This window comes from Schistocerca gregaria, chromosome X (assembly GCF_023897955.1).
Source record: "Schistocerca gregaria isolate iqSchGreg1 chromosome X, iqSchGreg1.2, whole genome shotgun sequence".
Lineage (NCBI taxonomy): Eukaryota > Metazoa > Arthropoda > Insecta > Orthoptera > Acrididae > Schistocerca > Schistocerca gregaria.
In genome coordinates this window covers 435,700,093-435,713,492 of record NC_064931.1, presented here as the reverse complement: position 1 = coordinate 435,713,492, position 13,400 = coordinate 435,700,093, and the positions used below count along the sequence as shown (strand labels likewise).

Here is a 13,400-nt window from a genome sequence, read left to right as displayed (position 1 = left end):
TGAGTTTGACCAAGAGCAGATTGTAGGGCCCAGAGGCTTGGCATGAGCATTTCAGAAACTGCATGACTTGTTGGGTGTTTGAGGAGTGTTGCAGTGAGCATCCTCAGCACATGATGAAACCAAGGTGAAACGATGTCTAGACACTGTGGGGTTGGGTGGCCATTCCTCATTACAGATGTTGTTGCACAGACTGGTAAAACAGGACTGGTGGCAAACTGTGGTGGACCTAACATCAGACTTTTAATGCTGGGCAGAGTACAAGTGTGTCTGAACACACAGTGCACCAAACACTCCTCACAATGGGCCTCTGCAAGTGATGACCCATGCATGTGTTAACATCACAACATCAGTAACTAGAACTGAAACCTGATAACATCTACATCATGCCTGTGGGAGGGAGCAAATCCATAATCTTCCAGGGGAACAGCTCCTTGGCACCTGTACTGCAGGTTGGAGAACATTCACCTGCATATCCATGGGTCCAATAGAGCTCATGCAAGGCACCATGACTGCCAAGGAGTATTGAACATTGGTTGCAGACCACGTACACCCCTTCATCACAGTCATGTTTCCCATGCAGTGGAATTTTTCAGTAAGATAATGCGCCATGTCAAAATGCCAGGAGTATGATAGAGTGGTTAGAGGAACACAGTGGCGAGTACCAGTTGATATGTTGGCCCCCCAAAGGGCTAGATCTGAACCCGATTGAACACACCTAGGATGTGATTGAATGTGGTACCTGTATTAGAGCTCATCGCCCCCTCCCTGTAATTTTTGGGAATTAGGTGACTTATGTTAGCAGATGTGGTGCCAATTCCCGCCAGTGAGCCCACCAAGGCTTCATTGCTATCATACCATGATGCATTGCAAATGTTATCCACATCAAAGGTGGACATACTGGCTATCAGGTGGGTGTTCATAATGTTCCGGCTGATCAGAGTACATCTCCCAAGCATAATTTACTATCATTTCAAGCTTTGCCAGTAATTCTTCTATGTCCGTCATACTAAAACTAAATGATGTCCATTCATTGTCAAAGGAGATGCTAAAACAGCTTTTCTGCTTTTTCTAGAATATGAGGTGTGTAAGAAAAGTAAATAGACTGACTTTTTATCTACTATCTACAATATTGTCCCATTCAGAGTAGTTCACCAGCAGAGTCATTGTTCCCATCTTCGTGGCAGTGCTGAAAGTCTTCAACTTGTAGGGTCTTTAACATGTCAGTCACATTCTTTTTAATGTTCTGCAGAGTCTCAAAATGACATCCTTTTAAGACATTTTTCAATTTTGGGAAAACAAAAAATTGACAAGGACTCAAAATTCTGTGATGGAAGTGGCTTTATGACATGGGGCATTGTCATGATGTAGCACCCACTTGCAAGACTTTGATCAAAGTTGATGTACAGTGGAAGTGTTTAAGTTTACATATTACCCATCATCCTTATTGTTAAACATCAGTCTGATCTCATAAGAGCATGCACACACTTGACATTTTCATCTGTTTTGCAAGTTGAAGGTCTCCCTGTGTGAGGTTCATCTTCAATATGTTCTTGCCTACCATAAATGATTTGTGCCAGTAAAAAAAAATGTGCTCTTGATAAGGAATGTTCCCCATAGACCTATTTCTACTTTTCCAAAGTCATATTTGCAGAGTCCCCTGATGACATAACGTTTCTCTAAATTGTGCTCTTCCAGTTTCATAACCCACAACAAAAACACAACTTCACTGATGATGCTCTCAAAAATCATGTGATGGCTGTATGGAGCTGAAATTCAGACTGAGCATCTGGAAGAGATGAACACTTCCACAGAAGTAGAACAACACAGTGTGACCAGATTGCTCTCAGTATTGTCAGTCTCATTATATTTCCCATATAGCTTGTAAATACTCTTCTTGCCTTGCTGGTGAATTTATTAACTTAAGTAGCCATCATCATTGTAATAAAACTATGATTACCAATCCCTGTCTCTATACCAACACTGCCAATAACATCAGGCCTGTTTTAAGCAACAAGGTCTAAATTATTTCCATTGTTCATGGGTTGCCTAACTAGCTGTTCAAGGCAGTTTTCAGAAAACATATTCAAAAATACTTCACAGGACTGTTTGTCTGTACCATGTGCAGTGAATCCATAGACACTCTAGTCCATAAGCAGTAGATTCCAGTCATCCCCAGCCAGCTATGTGTATGAAACAGGCTACCCCTTAAAGGGATTATAAGGTGATTTAAAAATCATACATGTGGAAACGAAAAGAAGAAGTTCAGCTTACTGGAAGAATTAAAAATAGCAGTCACAAAAAAGAAATGCAACAATATTCTTAAAGTGCAAATCAAAGTCATTGGAAAAATAATCTTAACAGCTTTTTGGATTTATTTTAATAGGGATGTAGAAATTAAGTATTTAGTCCTTTGCTGATGCAGCAGCCAGACGATTGTGATAGCAGACATCGGCATGGAAGCAGTGTCTTAGGAAACAAGGTAAGGGTAGGTGACCAATGGATTACATTTGGGGTTCTGTCAGTAGCTGTGCATATACACTGACCAGCAAGAAATATTATGACCATCCACCTAATAACTGATATGCCCATCTTTGGCACAGATAACAGCAGAATGAGGCCCTGATTTGGTGACTGGAGGGAGTTGGTGCCACATCTGCACACACAGGTCACCTAAATCCCATAAAATCCAGGAAGGGGACAGTGAGCTCTGACAATCACATCCAAGACATGTTTGATTGGGGTCAAATGTGATGAGTTGGGGGCCAACATGTAAGTTGGGACTCATTACTGTTTTCCTTGAACCACTCCAGTACACTCCTGGCCTTTTGACATGGCCCATTATGTAACTGAAACATGCCACTGCCTTCAGGAAACGTGATTGTCTTGAAGGAGTGTATGTGGTCTGCAGCCAGTGCACAATACTCCTTGGTGCCTTGCACGAGCTCCACTGGACCCATGGATGTGCACATGGCTGTTGCCCAGAGCATAATGGAGCCGCCAACAGTTTGTCTCTGTGCCACAGTACAGGTGTCAAGGAGCTGTTCCCATATAAGACAACAGATTCTAAATGGTTCAAATGGCTCTAAGCACTATGGGATTTAAGATCTGAGGTCACCAGTCCCCTAGAACTTAGAACTACTTAAACCTAACTAACCTAGGACATCACACACATCCATGCCTGAGGCAGGATTCGAACCTGCGACCATAGTTGCAGTGCGGTTCCAGATTGAAGCACCTAGAACTGCTCTGCCACAGAGGCCGGCTCAATGGATTCTCTCTCTCCAACTGGTATGATGAAGAAGGTACCGAGATTCATCAGAATATGCAATGCTCTGCCACTGTGCCAACATCCAGTGGCAATGGTCACATGCCTATTTCAGTCGTAGTTGCCGATGTCATGGTATTAACATTGGCACATGAACGGGTTGTCGGCTCTGGACGTTCATAGTTAAGGAGTATTCAGTGCCCCATGTGTTCAGGCACACTACCCCCTGCACCCAGCATTAAAGTCTGATGTTAGTTCCTTCACAGTTCACTGCCTGTCCTGTTATACCAGTCTGCCCAGCCTACGACATTCGACATCTGTAATGAGGGCGGCCGCCCAACCCCACAACATGTGGACATTGTTTAACCTTGGTTTTGCCATGTGTTGACGACACACACCACAGCACTCCTCAAATACACAACAAGTTGTGCAGTTTCCAAAATGCTCATGCTGAGCCTCTGGGATATCAGAGTCTGCCTCAGTGGAACACAGAAGAGATTGTGCACCTTTGGCATTCTATTCACAGACAGCTCACCGGTACTACTTGCACGATGCATGTGTCTGACTATGAGTCATTCCTCAACAGGTGATGCTGCTCTTGCCTGGATGGGTTTATATCGATAATTCGTCGGTGGTCATAATATTCTGGCTGATCTGCATAGAGCAGTACCTAGCACTTAATAGCTCACCAGCAGTTCACAACATGATGAAAAACATCACCTGATCATTCTTGGTGCCAACAGCTGCTCAAGGGAACATGACATGATGTGCATTTGCAATATGTAATGATAATGAGAGTGACAGAAGTGGACAATTTTAATATATGATGACAACGTATAGTCCTATGAATTTTATTTTATGAATGCCACAAATGAGGTGTTAGAGTTCATTGTATTTTAATCGTATATGCTGCATGTCAAAATTCTGATAATGAAAGCATTGCCTCTTGAAACATGTTGTATTATGTGAAGTACAGTTAAATTAACTGAATGCTACTAGTTGCATCTAATATAGTGTAACAATTGCTACCTCACATCTGACAAATGAATAATTAAACTTGTTTTTCTTTACAGATTAGATTTAATAACAAGCAGCCCTCAAGTGATAGTCCTGTACTCCTTTGAGTTTTATGTAATGCGTTTTCAGGTGATCATGGTATTCAGTGTTATTAATTTGTTTAGGCACTCAGAACATTAACCTAATTTCATATCTATTCAGAATGCTTTATTTAACTGTGCAACAGTAATTGATACCAACAGGGCTTTCATTTATTTTCTGTTGGCAGCAGTATCATTTTTGCCAAATTATACACTCCTGGAAATTGAAATAAGAACACCATGAATTCATTGTCCCAGGACGGGGAAACTTTATTGCCACATTCCTGGGGTCAGATACATCACATGATCACACTGACAGAACCACAGGCACCTAGACACAGGCAACAGAGCATGCACAATGTCGGCACTAGTACAGTGTATATCTACCTTTCGCAGCAATGCAGGCTGCTATTCTCCCATGGAGACGATCGTAGAGATGCTGGATGTAGTCCTGTGGAACGGCTTGCCATGCCATTTCCACCTGGCGCCTCAGTTGGACCAGCGTTCGTGCTGGAAGTGCAGACCGTGTGAGACGACGCTTCATCCAGTCCCAAACATGCTCAATGGGGGACAGATCCGGAGATCTTGCTGGCCAGGGTAGTTGACTTACACCTTCTAGAGCACGTTGGGTGGCATGGGATACATGCGGACGTGCGTTGTCCTGTTGGAACAGCAAGTTCCCTTGCCGGTCTAGGAATGGTAGAACGATGGGTTCGATGACAGTTTGGATGTACCGTGCACTATTCAGTGTCCCCTCGACGATCACCAGAGGTGTACGGCCAGTGTAGGAGATCGCTCCCCACACCATGATGCCGGGTGTTGGCCCTGTGTGCCTCGGTCGTATGCAGTCCTGATTGTGGCGCTCACCTGCACGGCGCCAAACACGCATACGACCATCATTGGCACCAAAGCAGAAGCGACTCTCATCGCTGAAGACGACATGTCTCCATTCGTCCCTCCATTCATGCCTGTTGCGACACCACTGGAGGCGGGCTGCACGATGTTGGGGCATGAGCGGAAGATGGCCTAACGGTGTGCGGGACTGTAGCCCAGCTTCATGGAGACGGTTGCGAATGGTCCTCGCTGATACCCCAGGAGCAACAGTGTCCCTAATTTGCTGGGAAGTGGCGCTGCGGTCCCCTACGGCACTGCGTAGGATCCTACAGTCTTGGCGTGCATCGGTGCGTCGCTGCGGTCCGGTCCCAGGTCGACAGGCACGTGCACCTTCCGCCGACCACTGGCGACAACATCGATGTACTGTGGAGACCTCACGCCCCATGTGTTGAGCAATTCGGCAGTACGTCCACCCGGCCTCCTGCATGCCCACTATACGCCCTCACTCAAAGTCCGTCAACTGCACATACGGTTCACATCCATGCTGTCGCGGCAAGCTACCAGTGTTAAAGACTGCGATGGAGCTCCGTATGCCATAGCAAACTGGCAGACACTGACGGCGGTGGTGCACAAATGCTGCGCAGCTAGCGCTGAAGACGACATGTCTCCATTCGTCCCTCCATTCATGCCTGTTGCGACACCACTGGAGGCGGGCTGCACGATGTTGGGGCATGAGCGGAAGATGGCCTAACGGTGTGCGGGACTGTAGCCCAGCTTCATGGAGACGGTTGCGAATGGTCCTCGCTGATACCCCAGGAGCAACAGTGTCCCTAATTTGCTGGGAAGTGGCGCTGCGGTCCCCTACGGCACTGCGTAGGATCCTACAGTCTTGGCGTGCATCGGTGCGTCGCTGCGGTCCGGTCCCAGGTCGACAGGCACGTGCACCTTCCGCCGACCACTGGCGACAACATCGATGTACTGTGGAGACCTCACGCCCCATGTGTTGAGCAATTCGGCAGTACGTCCACCCGGCCTCCTGCATGCCCACTATACGCCCTCACTCAAAGTCCGTCAACTGCACATACGGTTCACATCCATGCTCTCGCGGCAAGCTACCAGTGTTAAAGACTGCGATGGAGCTCCGTATGCCATAGCAAACTGGCAGACACTGACGGCGGTGGTGCACAAATGCTGCGCAGCTAGCGCCATTCGACGGCCAACACCGCGGTTCCTGGTGTGTCCGCTGTGCCATGCGTGTGATCATTGCTTGTATAGCCCTCTCGCAGTGTTCGGAGCAAGTATGGTGGGTCTGACAGACCGGTGTCAATGTGTTCTTTTTTCCATTTCCAGGAGTGTATTTTGTTTAAGACCTAAAGACACCTTTACTGCTTTTGGAGAATGGAGAGTAATTTATGGTGAATGCTCCAAGTGTACAGATATTACTAATTCAAGATGTAAAGGATGTATTAGTGTTGGAAACAGTTCTTATTCATCCCCTGCAGTTGGGTGGGAGCTGTACCACTTCACGCCCAGTTTCACTACACACAAATAACATGGTATTGTAGCCTATGGACATTTTTAACCAGTGAAAAAGAAACCCTGTCTTATAAATGTTATGTGTACTGCAGGCTGGGTAGTCACTTATTTTTCCTTGTATATAAATTATAGGTAGGTCTGATAAGGCTGAATGTAAACGATGACCTAATTTACCTAGAGTATTGAGTGTATTTAAAAGATTCAGTGATCACATAACTGTTTTGGTTTCAGTTAAGTAACCTCTTCAAACATCATCAGAGAAGCTTATGTAGTTTTACACTATTCTGTCTTCTTTTCAGGGTGTAGCATTTATCAACGGCAACAATTTGGGTCGCTATTGGCCCATTGAAGGTTCTCAAGTCACTCTGTATGTACCTGCCATATTTCTTCAGCCATATCCTAAAACAAATGAAATTATTTTATTTGAGCTGGAGCTACCCTCACAAAGTAAGCAAGTCAAGTTTACAAAGGAGCCATATCTTAATAAAGAACCACCTAAACAAGGAAAAGTAACTCCTTGTCATTGATGTAACTTGGTGAAATTATTATGTTTCCTTTTGACTGTTGACAATGAATGTCATTAAACTGTTTCAAGCTTGATAAATTATATAGGACTGGTAACTGAGAACGTATTTAATTGTAACAGGTGAATGTGGTCACTGATAAAGACTTTTGTTATAAATATGTTACACTTACATAATATTTCATGTAAATGATTCTCTATCAGTAACACCACAGCTAACACCAGTACATTATGTTTGCAAAGTTATTTTATCCATGTTGGATGTAGTGAACACTGTGGCCATTCAAGACAGTTGGTGAATGATGCGTGCAGCCACAAATACTTTTTAATGTTTTATTTTAGTGCTATTTCCAGTTACAGTCTACCTAGCACACCTTCAGATAGCTAATATTTTCAGTTACATAAATGTTCTGGTCCAGGGCATGTCATCTGCTCCTACACTACATAAGAATATTTGAATACTGTATAGGTACTTTCATTAATATGAACATGCTTAAGTGGTTGCATTTCTTTAGATATAATGTAAAATAGTTATATTCACTTACATAAGTTCCAGTAGATAGTGATTTGTTTTGTTGGGGTAAGAGTGGTTTTCAACGTCAATTTCTTTGTTGTTCAATTAGAAACAGAACACACATTGCAAATAAATGGCTGTGGCATGCTTCATAATATTCTTAATGTCAGTGCTAAGCATCACACATGTTATACACTTAATATTTCTGTTTACAATAAAGGTTATCATTAAGCAAAGATACAAAGATAGCATTTGACCAAGGATATAAACATATAAACAGAGGAAATATGATGTGGGATGTGCAAAGTGCAATATGTTAATAACATAAAAATGTTTGCACTCTATGATTAAACTGATTTTAAAAGTCAATAGGACAAATTGTTTTCGGTATTTCAAGTATGTCATCCTTTTTTTACTTAACTTTCAGCAGAAATTTTGATGAAATACTTCAGAGACAACTCATTGCATACTACAATTTAGACATATATGTACATTCATTTATATATACAGACATCTGCTTAAAATGACTGTTTATAAGTTAGTTGCAGGAAATACAAAATTAAAATGTTGGAGGGTGAGAAGAGAGCAACAAATTTGTTCATCATAATAGTTTATATTTGTACAGTTTTACACTGATATCTTAAACAGGTGGCCCTTAAAAATTTAATTTCCAAATGTTTAATGTTATCATTAGCTTAGAGACCTGCAAGGCTGCTACTCATTGCTAGGCTATCTGGCTGGATATGGAGTTTCTTGTTTAATGAGCAATAGTTATGGTCTAGAATTAATTCTAATATCTCTATGGATTTGTATATTTCTGACTGGAAAAGCTATTTTTTAAAATTAAGTTGCACTTAATTCTTTCATTTCATGGACAAGGATATTTGTGTACAAACTCTCAATGCCCATGAATGCAAATCTGGCACTCTCTGGTATGTGCTCATCACTTATGTCATTATTTCTCATAAAACAAGAAAATCTATATGCAGCCAGAAAGGTTAGCAATGGGGAGCAATCTTGCTGGGCTCTAAACCAATGTTTACATTAACCATTTATAAAATAAATTTTTCAGACTCGCCTGGTTAAGATATCAGTGTAAAATTGTATCAATATAAACTATCATGGTGAACAATTGTGTTGTTCTCATCACACCATCCAACATTTTAATTTTGTTTTTCCTGCAACTAACTTACATATGGTCATGATAAGCAGATACCTGTATCTATAAATGGATGTACATATACATCTAAATTATAGTAGGCAATCAATTGCCTTTAAAGTATTTAATTAAAATTTCTGCTGAAATTTACGTAAAAAAGGATGACATACTTGACATACTAAAAATAATTTGTTCTGTTGTCTTTTAAAATGAGTTTACTCGTAGAGTACATATGTTTTTCTGTTATTAACATATTGCACTTTGCACATCCCACATCATATTTCCTCTATTTACATCCTTGGTCAACTGAAAATGAATGTTATCTTTGTATCTCTGCTTAATGGTAACCTCTGCATTGTAAACAAAAACATCAAGTTATAACACATGTGATGCTCACTGACATTAAGAATATTATGAAGTGTGCCTCTTTGATTTATTTGCAATATGTGTAGTGTTTGCAAGTCAACAACATAGAGATCAACCTGGAAAACCACTCTTACCTCAACAAAACACATAACCATCTACTGGTACTTATGTAAGTGAATATAACTATTTTACATTGTATCTAAATAAATACAACCACTTACGCTTGTTCATATTAATGAAAATACCTATACAGTGGCTCTAAATATTCAAATATTCTTGTGTATTGTAGGAGCCAATGACATGCTGTGGACCGAAACGCCTGTGTAACTGATAATGTTAACAATCTGAAGATGGAAATGGAAGCCTGAAACTGGTAATAGCACTAAAATAAAACATTAAAAAGTATTTGTGGCTGGCTATGTTATTCACCAACCATTATGTTTGCTGTTCAACTTTATTTTATTTGACTGAGTTTCTTCTTAAGTCTTTGTGCATATCACACCTAGGAGGAACTGCACATGCTTGCAAAAGGATAACTGCTGACATGTATTATAAAACACAATGGACACCATTAAACAGTGTTAACCTAACAATAGTCCTCCACTGATTGTGCTGCAATCAAATACACTAGTGACCAAAAGTTAAGGATAATCATTAAAAGAGGGAATATTATTTTATTAGCACATTGGAAGCATTAGTGCAGGAGCTAAAACTTGGTCACAAGACATTTGGCATACCACAGTGCCTGGTAAATAATTTTAGAGAAGTTCTGGTAGTTAAAATACATATTTGTAACCAAATAACAGAATTGGGAATTCTGTTCTACATCAAAAGAAGTCGTTGACAGGGGATATGGTTACTGCTAACAGCCACACATACTGGACTGTGATGCAACATGCATTCTATGAGATGGTTCAAAAATGTTCTTTGTAGACAATCTCAGTCCACAGCAAGACGGTTCAAAAATGTTCTTTGTAGACAATCTCAGTCCACAGCAAGAACAATGTGGAGGGCAGGAAGTGTCCCTAGTGGCAGCTGACAGGATGCAATTCATCTCCCTAAAGCAGCCCAGCCCTGTTCTATAAGATTCAGATCTGGGGACATGTCTGGCCAGTCCATGCAACAGATATCAGCACCTTCAAGAAAGTGATCCACCAGAAAAGCTCAATGTGTACAGAGGAAGTCTTGACCAACCATATCTCTGAAAAGACACATTCGTGGTAGCAGTACCTTATCTCTGTATCCGTGAGTGTATACAGTATTGCTACAGCCACTAACAAAGTTGTGCATCTCTGAATGGCCATTCATTATGATGCTTACCAATACTGTGATGTCATCACAACCAAACCAGTCACTTTCCACGATTTTCCTGGTGTTCAATTGGGTATCAGGTTCTCTCCAGAGAAATGTATGATGAGAATCTTTTTTTAAACTGAAGTGGGATTCATCTGTGAAGAGCATGTTCCTCCATTCATTGATGGCCATATTTTGATGTTTCTGACTCCACAATACACGGGTCTGACTCCATGCTGGAGTGAGAAATATGCACATGGCCAGATGTCTGGCAAACATCCCTGCTTTTCTGAGCTTCCAATAGCCAGTTTGTTGGAAAACAGAAACTCCTGAAGCAGCTGCATGCTCTGTAGCCAGTTGCTTTGCAGGTGTATTCTGATTACATTGGGCAGTTACGACAAGGAATCGGTCTTGCTGTCAGGTAGTTACTTTTGGTTGACATAGCACTGGCCAACTATGAACATATACTCAACACCTTTGCCAAAGGCTCAAATGATGCTTTGTGGCACATCTAAGGATACTGAGATGTTGGTCTGTATCTGGCTTGCATCCAAGTGGCTGACTGTTCTACCCAGCAAAACAGGGTTCAAGTTGCATCTTTGTGCCATTATGTTGCCAACTTCACCAAAAAACTGCACTTTGCTCAACTATGAGTGGGAAAAAAGACTGAGATATGATTAGTCTCATGCACTGTTTGTGTTTACGTTTTGCTTGTTCCATTGTTCACAGCACAGAGTACTCCTTCCGTATACAGATGAAACAAGTTGGGTCCAAGGGAAATATTTATGGTGGTGTTGGGTGATTTCTCACCCTTTCCCATTTAATTTTTGTATTTTCATTATTATGCTTAACTCTTGGACACTAGTGTACTAGAAGTGGTATCGCTGATTACAAAAATTGATATACTGGCTTAATTCTATTTCTGGAGGGCATCACATGTTAATTGACAAAATAAGATTTATAAAGATGAATAATAGTAGATTTGCCATTTAAAACAATGAAAGGACTTCCTAAAATATTGCCTAATCTCACAAGATTCATAGCATATTTTAAGTATTTATACTCCATCAATTTACGGACCATAAATTTCAATTTCCTATAAAATAACTGATTTGTGATGGATGCATGGTGAAACCTGCGAATGTGCTGATCATAATGTCTTGATAAAAAGAGGATGCTGCTGATAAAACAATCAAAAGTATCTCTTTGAGCAGAATTGTGAAATAAGTAATGTTACCACTAGGAATGTATGGGTAGATTGTACATAACTCTCTCTCTCTCTCTCTCTCTCTCTCTCTCTCTCTCTTTCTCTCTCTCTCTCTCTCTCTCTCTCTCTCTCTCTCTCTCTCTCTCTCTCTCTCTGTGTGTGTGTGTGTGTGTGTGTGTGTGTGTGTGTGTGTGTGTGTGTGTTTGTTTTTAAGATAAAGACAGAAAGTTAACATAGTCATTGTACATATAGATTTCTGCATTTATAATGGATAATGACTGCCCTAGTCAACTTTTTTTTATTAAATTGGAAATTGCACATGTTTCATTATATTTTGCTGCTTTAATTGTAGTTGATTAGTTACTGTGCTATGCTGCAGGATGTCTGCAAATATTTGATTAATAAACTATGTGTGTGGTTGATTTCAATAAAATATCGATATAACAACAATAAAGATGCATTCCAAAACTACATGTAAATGAAACAGAAGGTTATAATGAGACTACGCTGAAAAGCATTTACACAATGAATATTCAGTCATGTAACTGATACTCTTATCATGAAAATGGTGTTTGCATGTAGTACAGAAAACTTGGAAATATAAAGTTTGGAAATTTATAACTGACTGTGTATTACTTAGACCACATACTTACTTAGTCGAGCAAACTGACTGAATTTTACATGCCTTCACATTCTGTCATATTCAGCAACAACAAGATTTTCATGTCATTCATAAGTTATGATGACTGGTAATGCACAAATTTCAGTGATGTTGTGTATTGATGTCTTTTGACAAAATGTATTTTCATTTAACTGTCTCAAACATGTAAATATCAAAACTATTGTGTTTTCTGTATGTTAACAGTTATGTTTGTTTATACTACCAATTTCAAATGAAATTATTTGTAAATGTTATATGAATATAAATTAAAACACAAAATCAAAACTCAACACTTTGTAAATACCTCACCCTCAGTAACTGAAACATAACGACTATATAGAAATCATGATTAGATATCACAGACTGATTCTACTACCATCCTTAAATTCCTTTAGGCAGGGATTCCTTTCTATATATCTCTTGTAACTTGCTCACCTGTTTCAGATTCATTAACAAATTTACAATTCAGATTAAGGTTCAGAACCTCTAGGTCTATTTCTCCAGAATCTTCGCACAAGTTCCACTATTATTATGTTCTATCAAGCAGCAACAGAAAATTCAGTAAATATTGCATTCACTTCATTAGGTCTTCCATTGCTCAGTGAATATGTTTAGCACTTCATAATACATAAGACCAAAGCAAACTCTTTTCAAGTCAAATCTACCAATTACCAGTAACATCTTAATGTCAACAGCAGTTGTCCATTGAATAACAAACAGCCCTGGCCAGTCAAGGAAGCCAGATCTGTAATGACAAACAGTCTTTGGCCTACTATGCTGACAGTCTTACAGGAGAATTTCAAAACTGATACTGCTCTATGCACCTTACTCAGAAATGTGTCACCTATCCCTTCTCACATCATATACCTTACACCCCTGGCATATCTTATGAAAAGCAACAAAAGAGCACCACCTTCATTGTAGAAATAATGTCAAGATTGGAAT

The 13,400-nt window shown here is 40.4% G+C and overlaps 1 protein-coding gene across 1 annotated transcript in view; it reads left to right on the top strand.

Annotated features, from left to right (window-relative positions):
* The window catches only part of LOC126298123 (beta-galactosidase-like), a 263,518-nt gene extending 250,773 nt beyond the window's left edge, over positions 1-12,745 (top strand). The window contains exon 12 of the mRNA XM_049989441.1: positions 7,032-12,745. Within this exon, the coding sequence (XP_049845398.1) occupies positions 7,032-7,259 (228 nt within the window). The 3' untranslated portion in view covers positions 7,260-12,745. The remainder of the gene's footprint in view (positions 1-7,031) is intronic.
* The last annotated feature ends 655 nt before the right edge of the window (positions 12,746-13,400 follow it).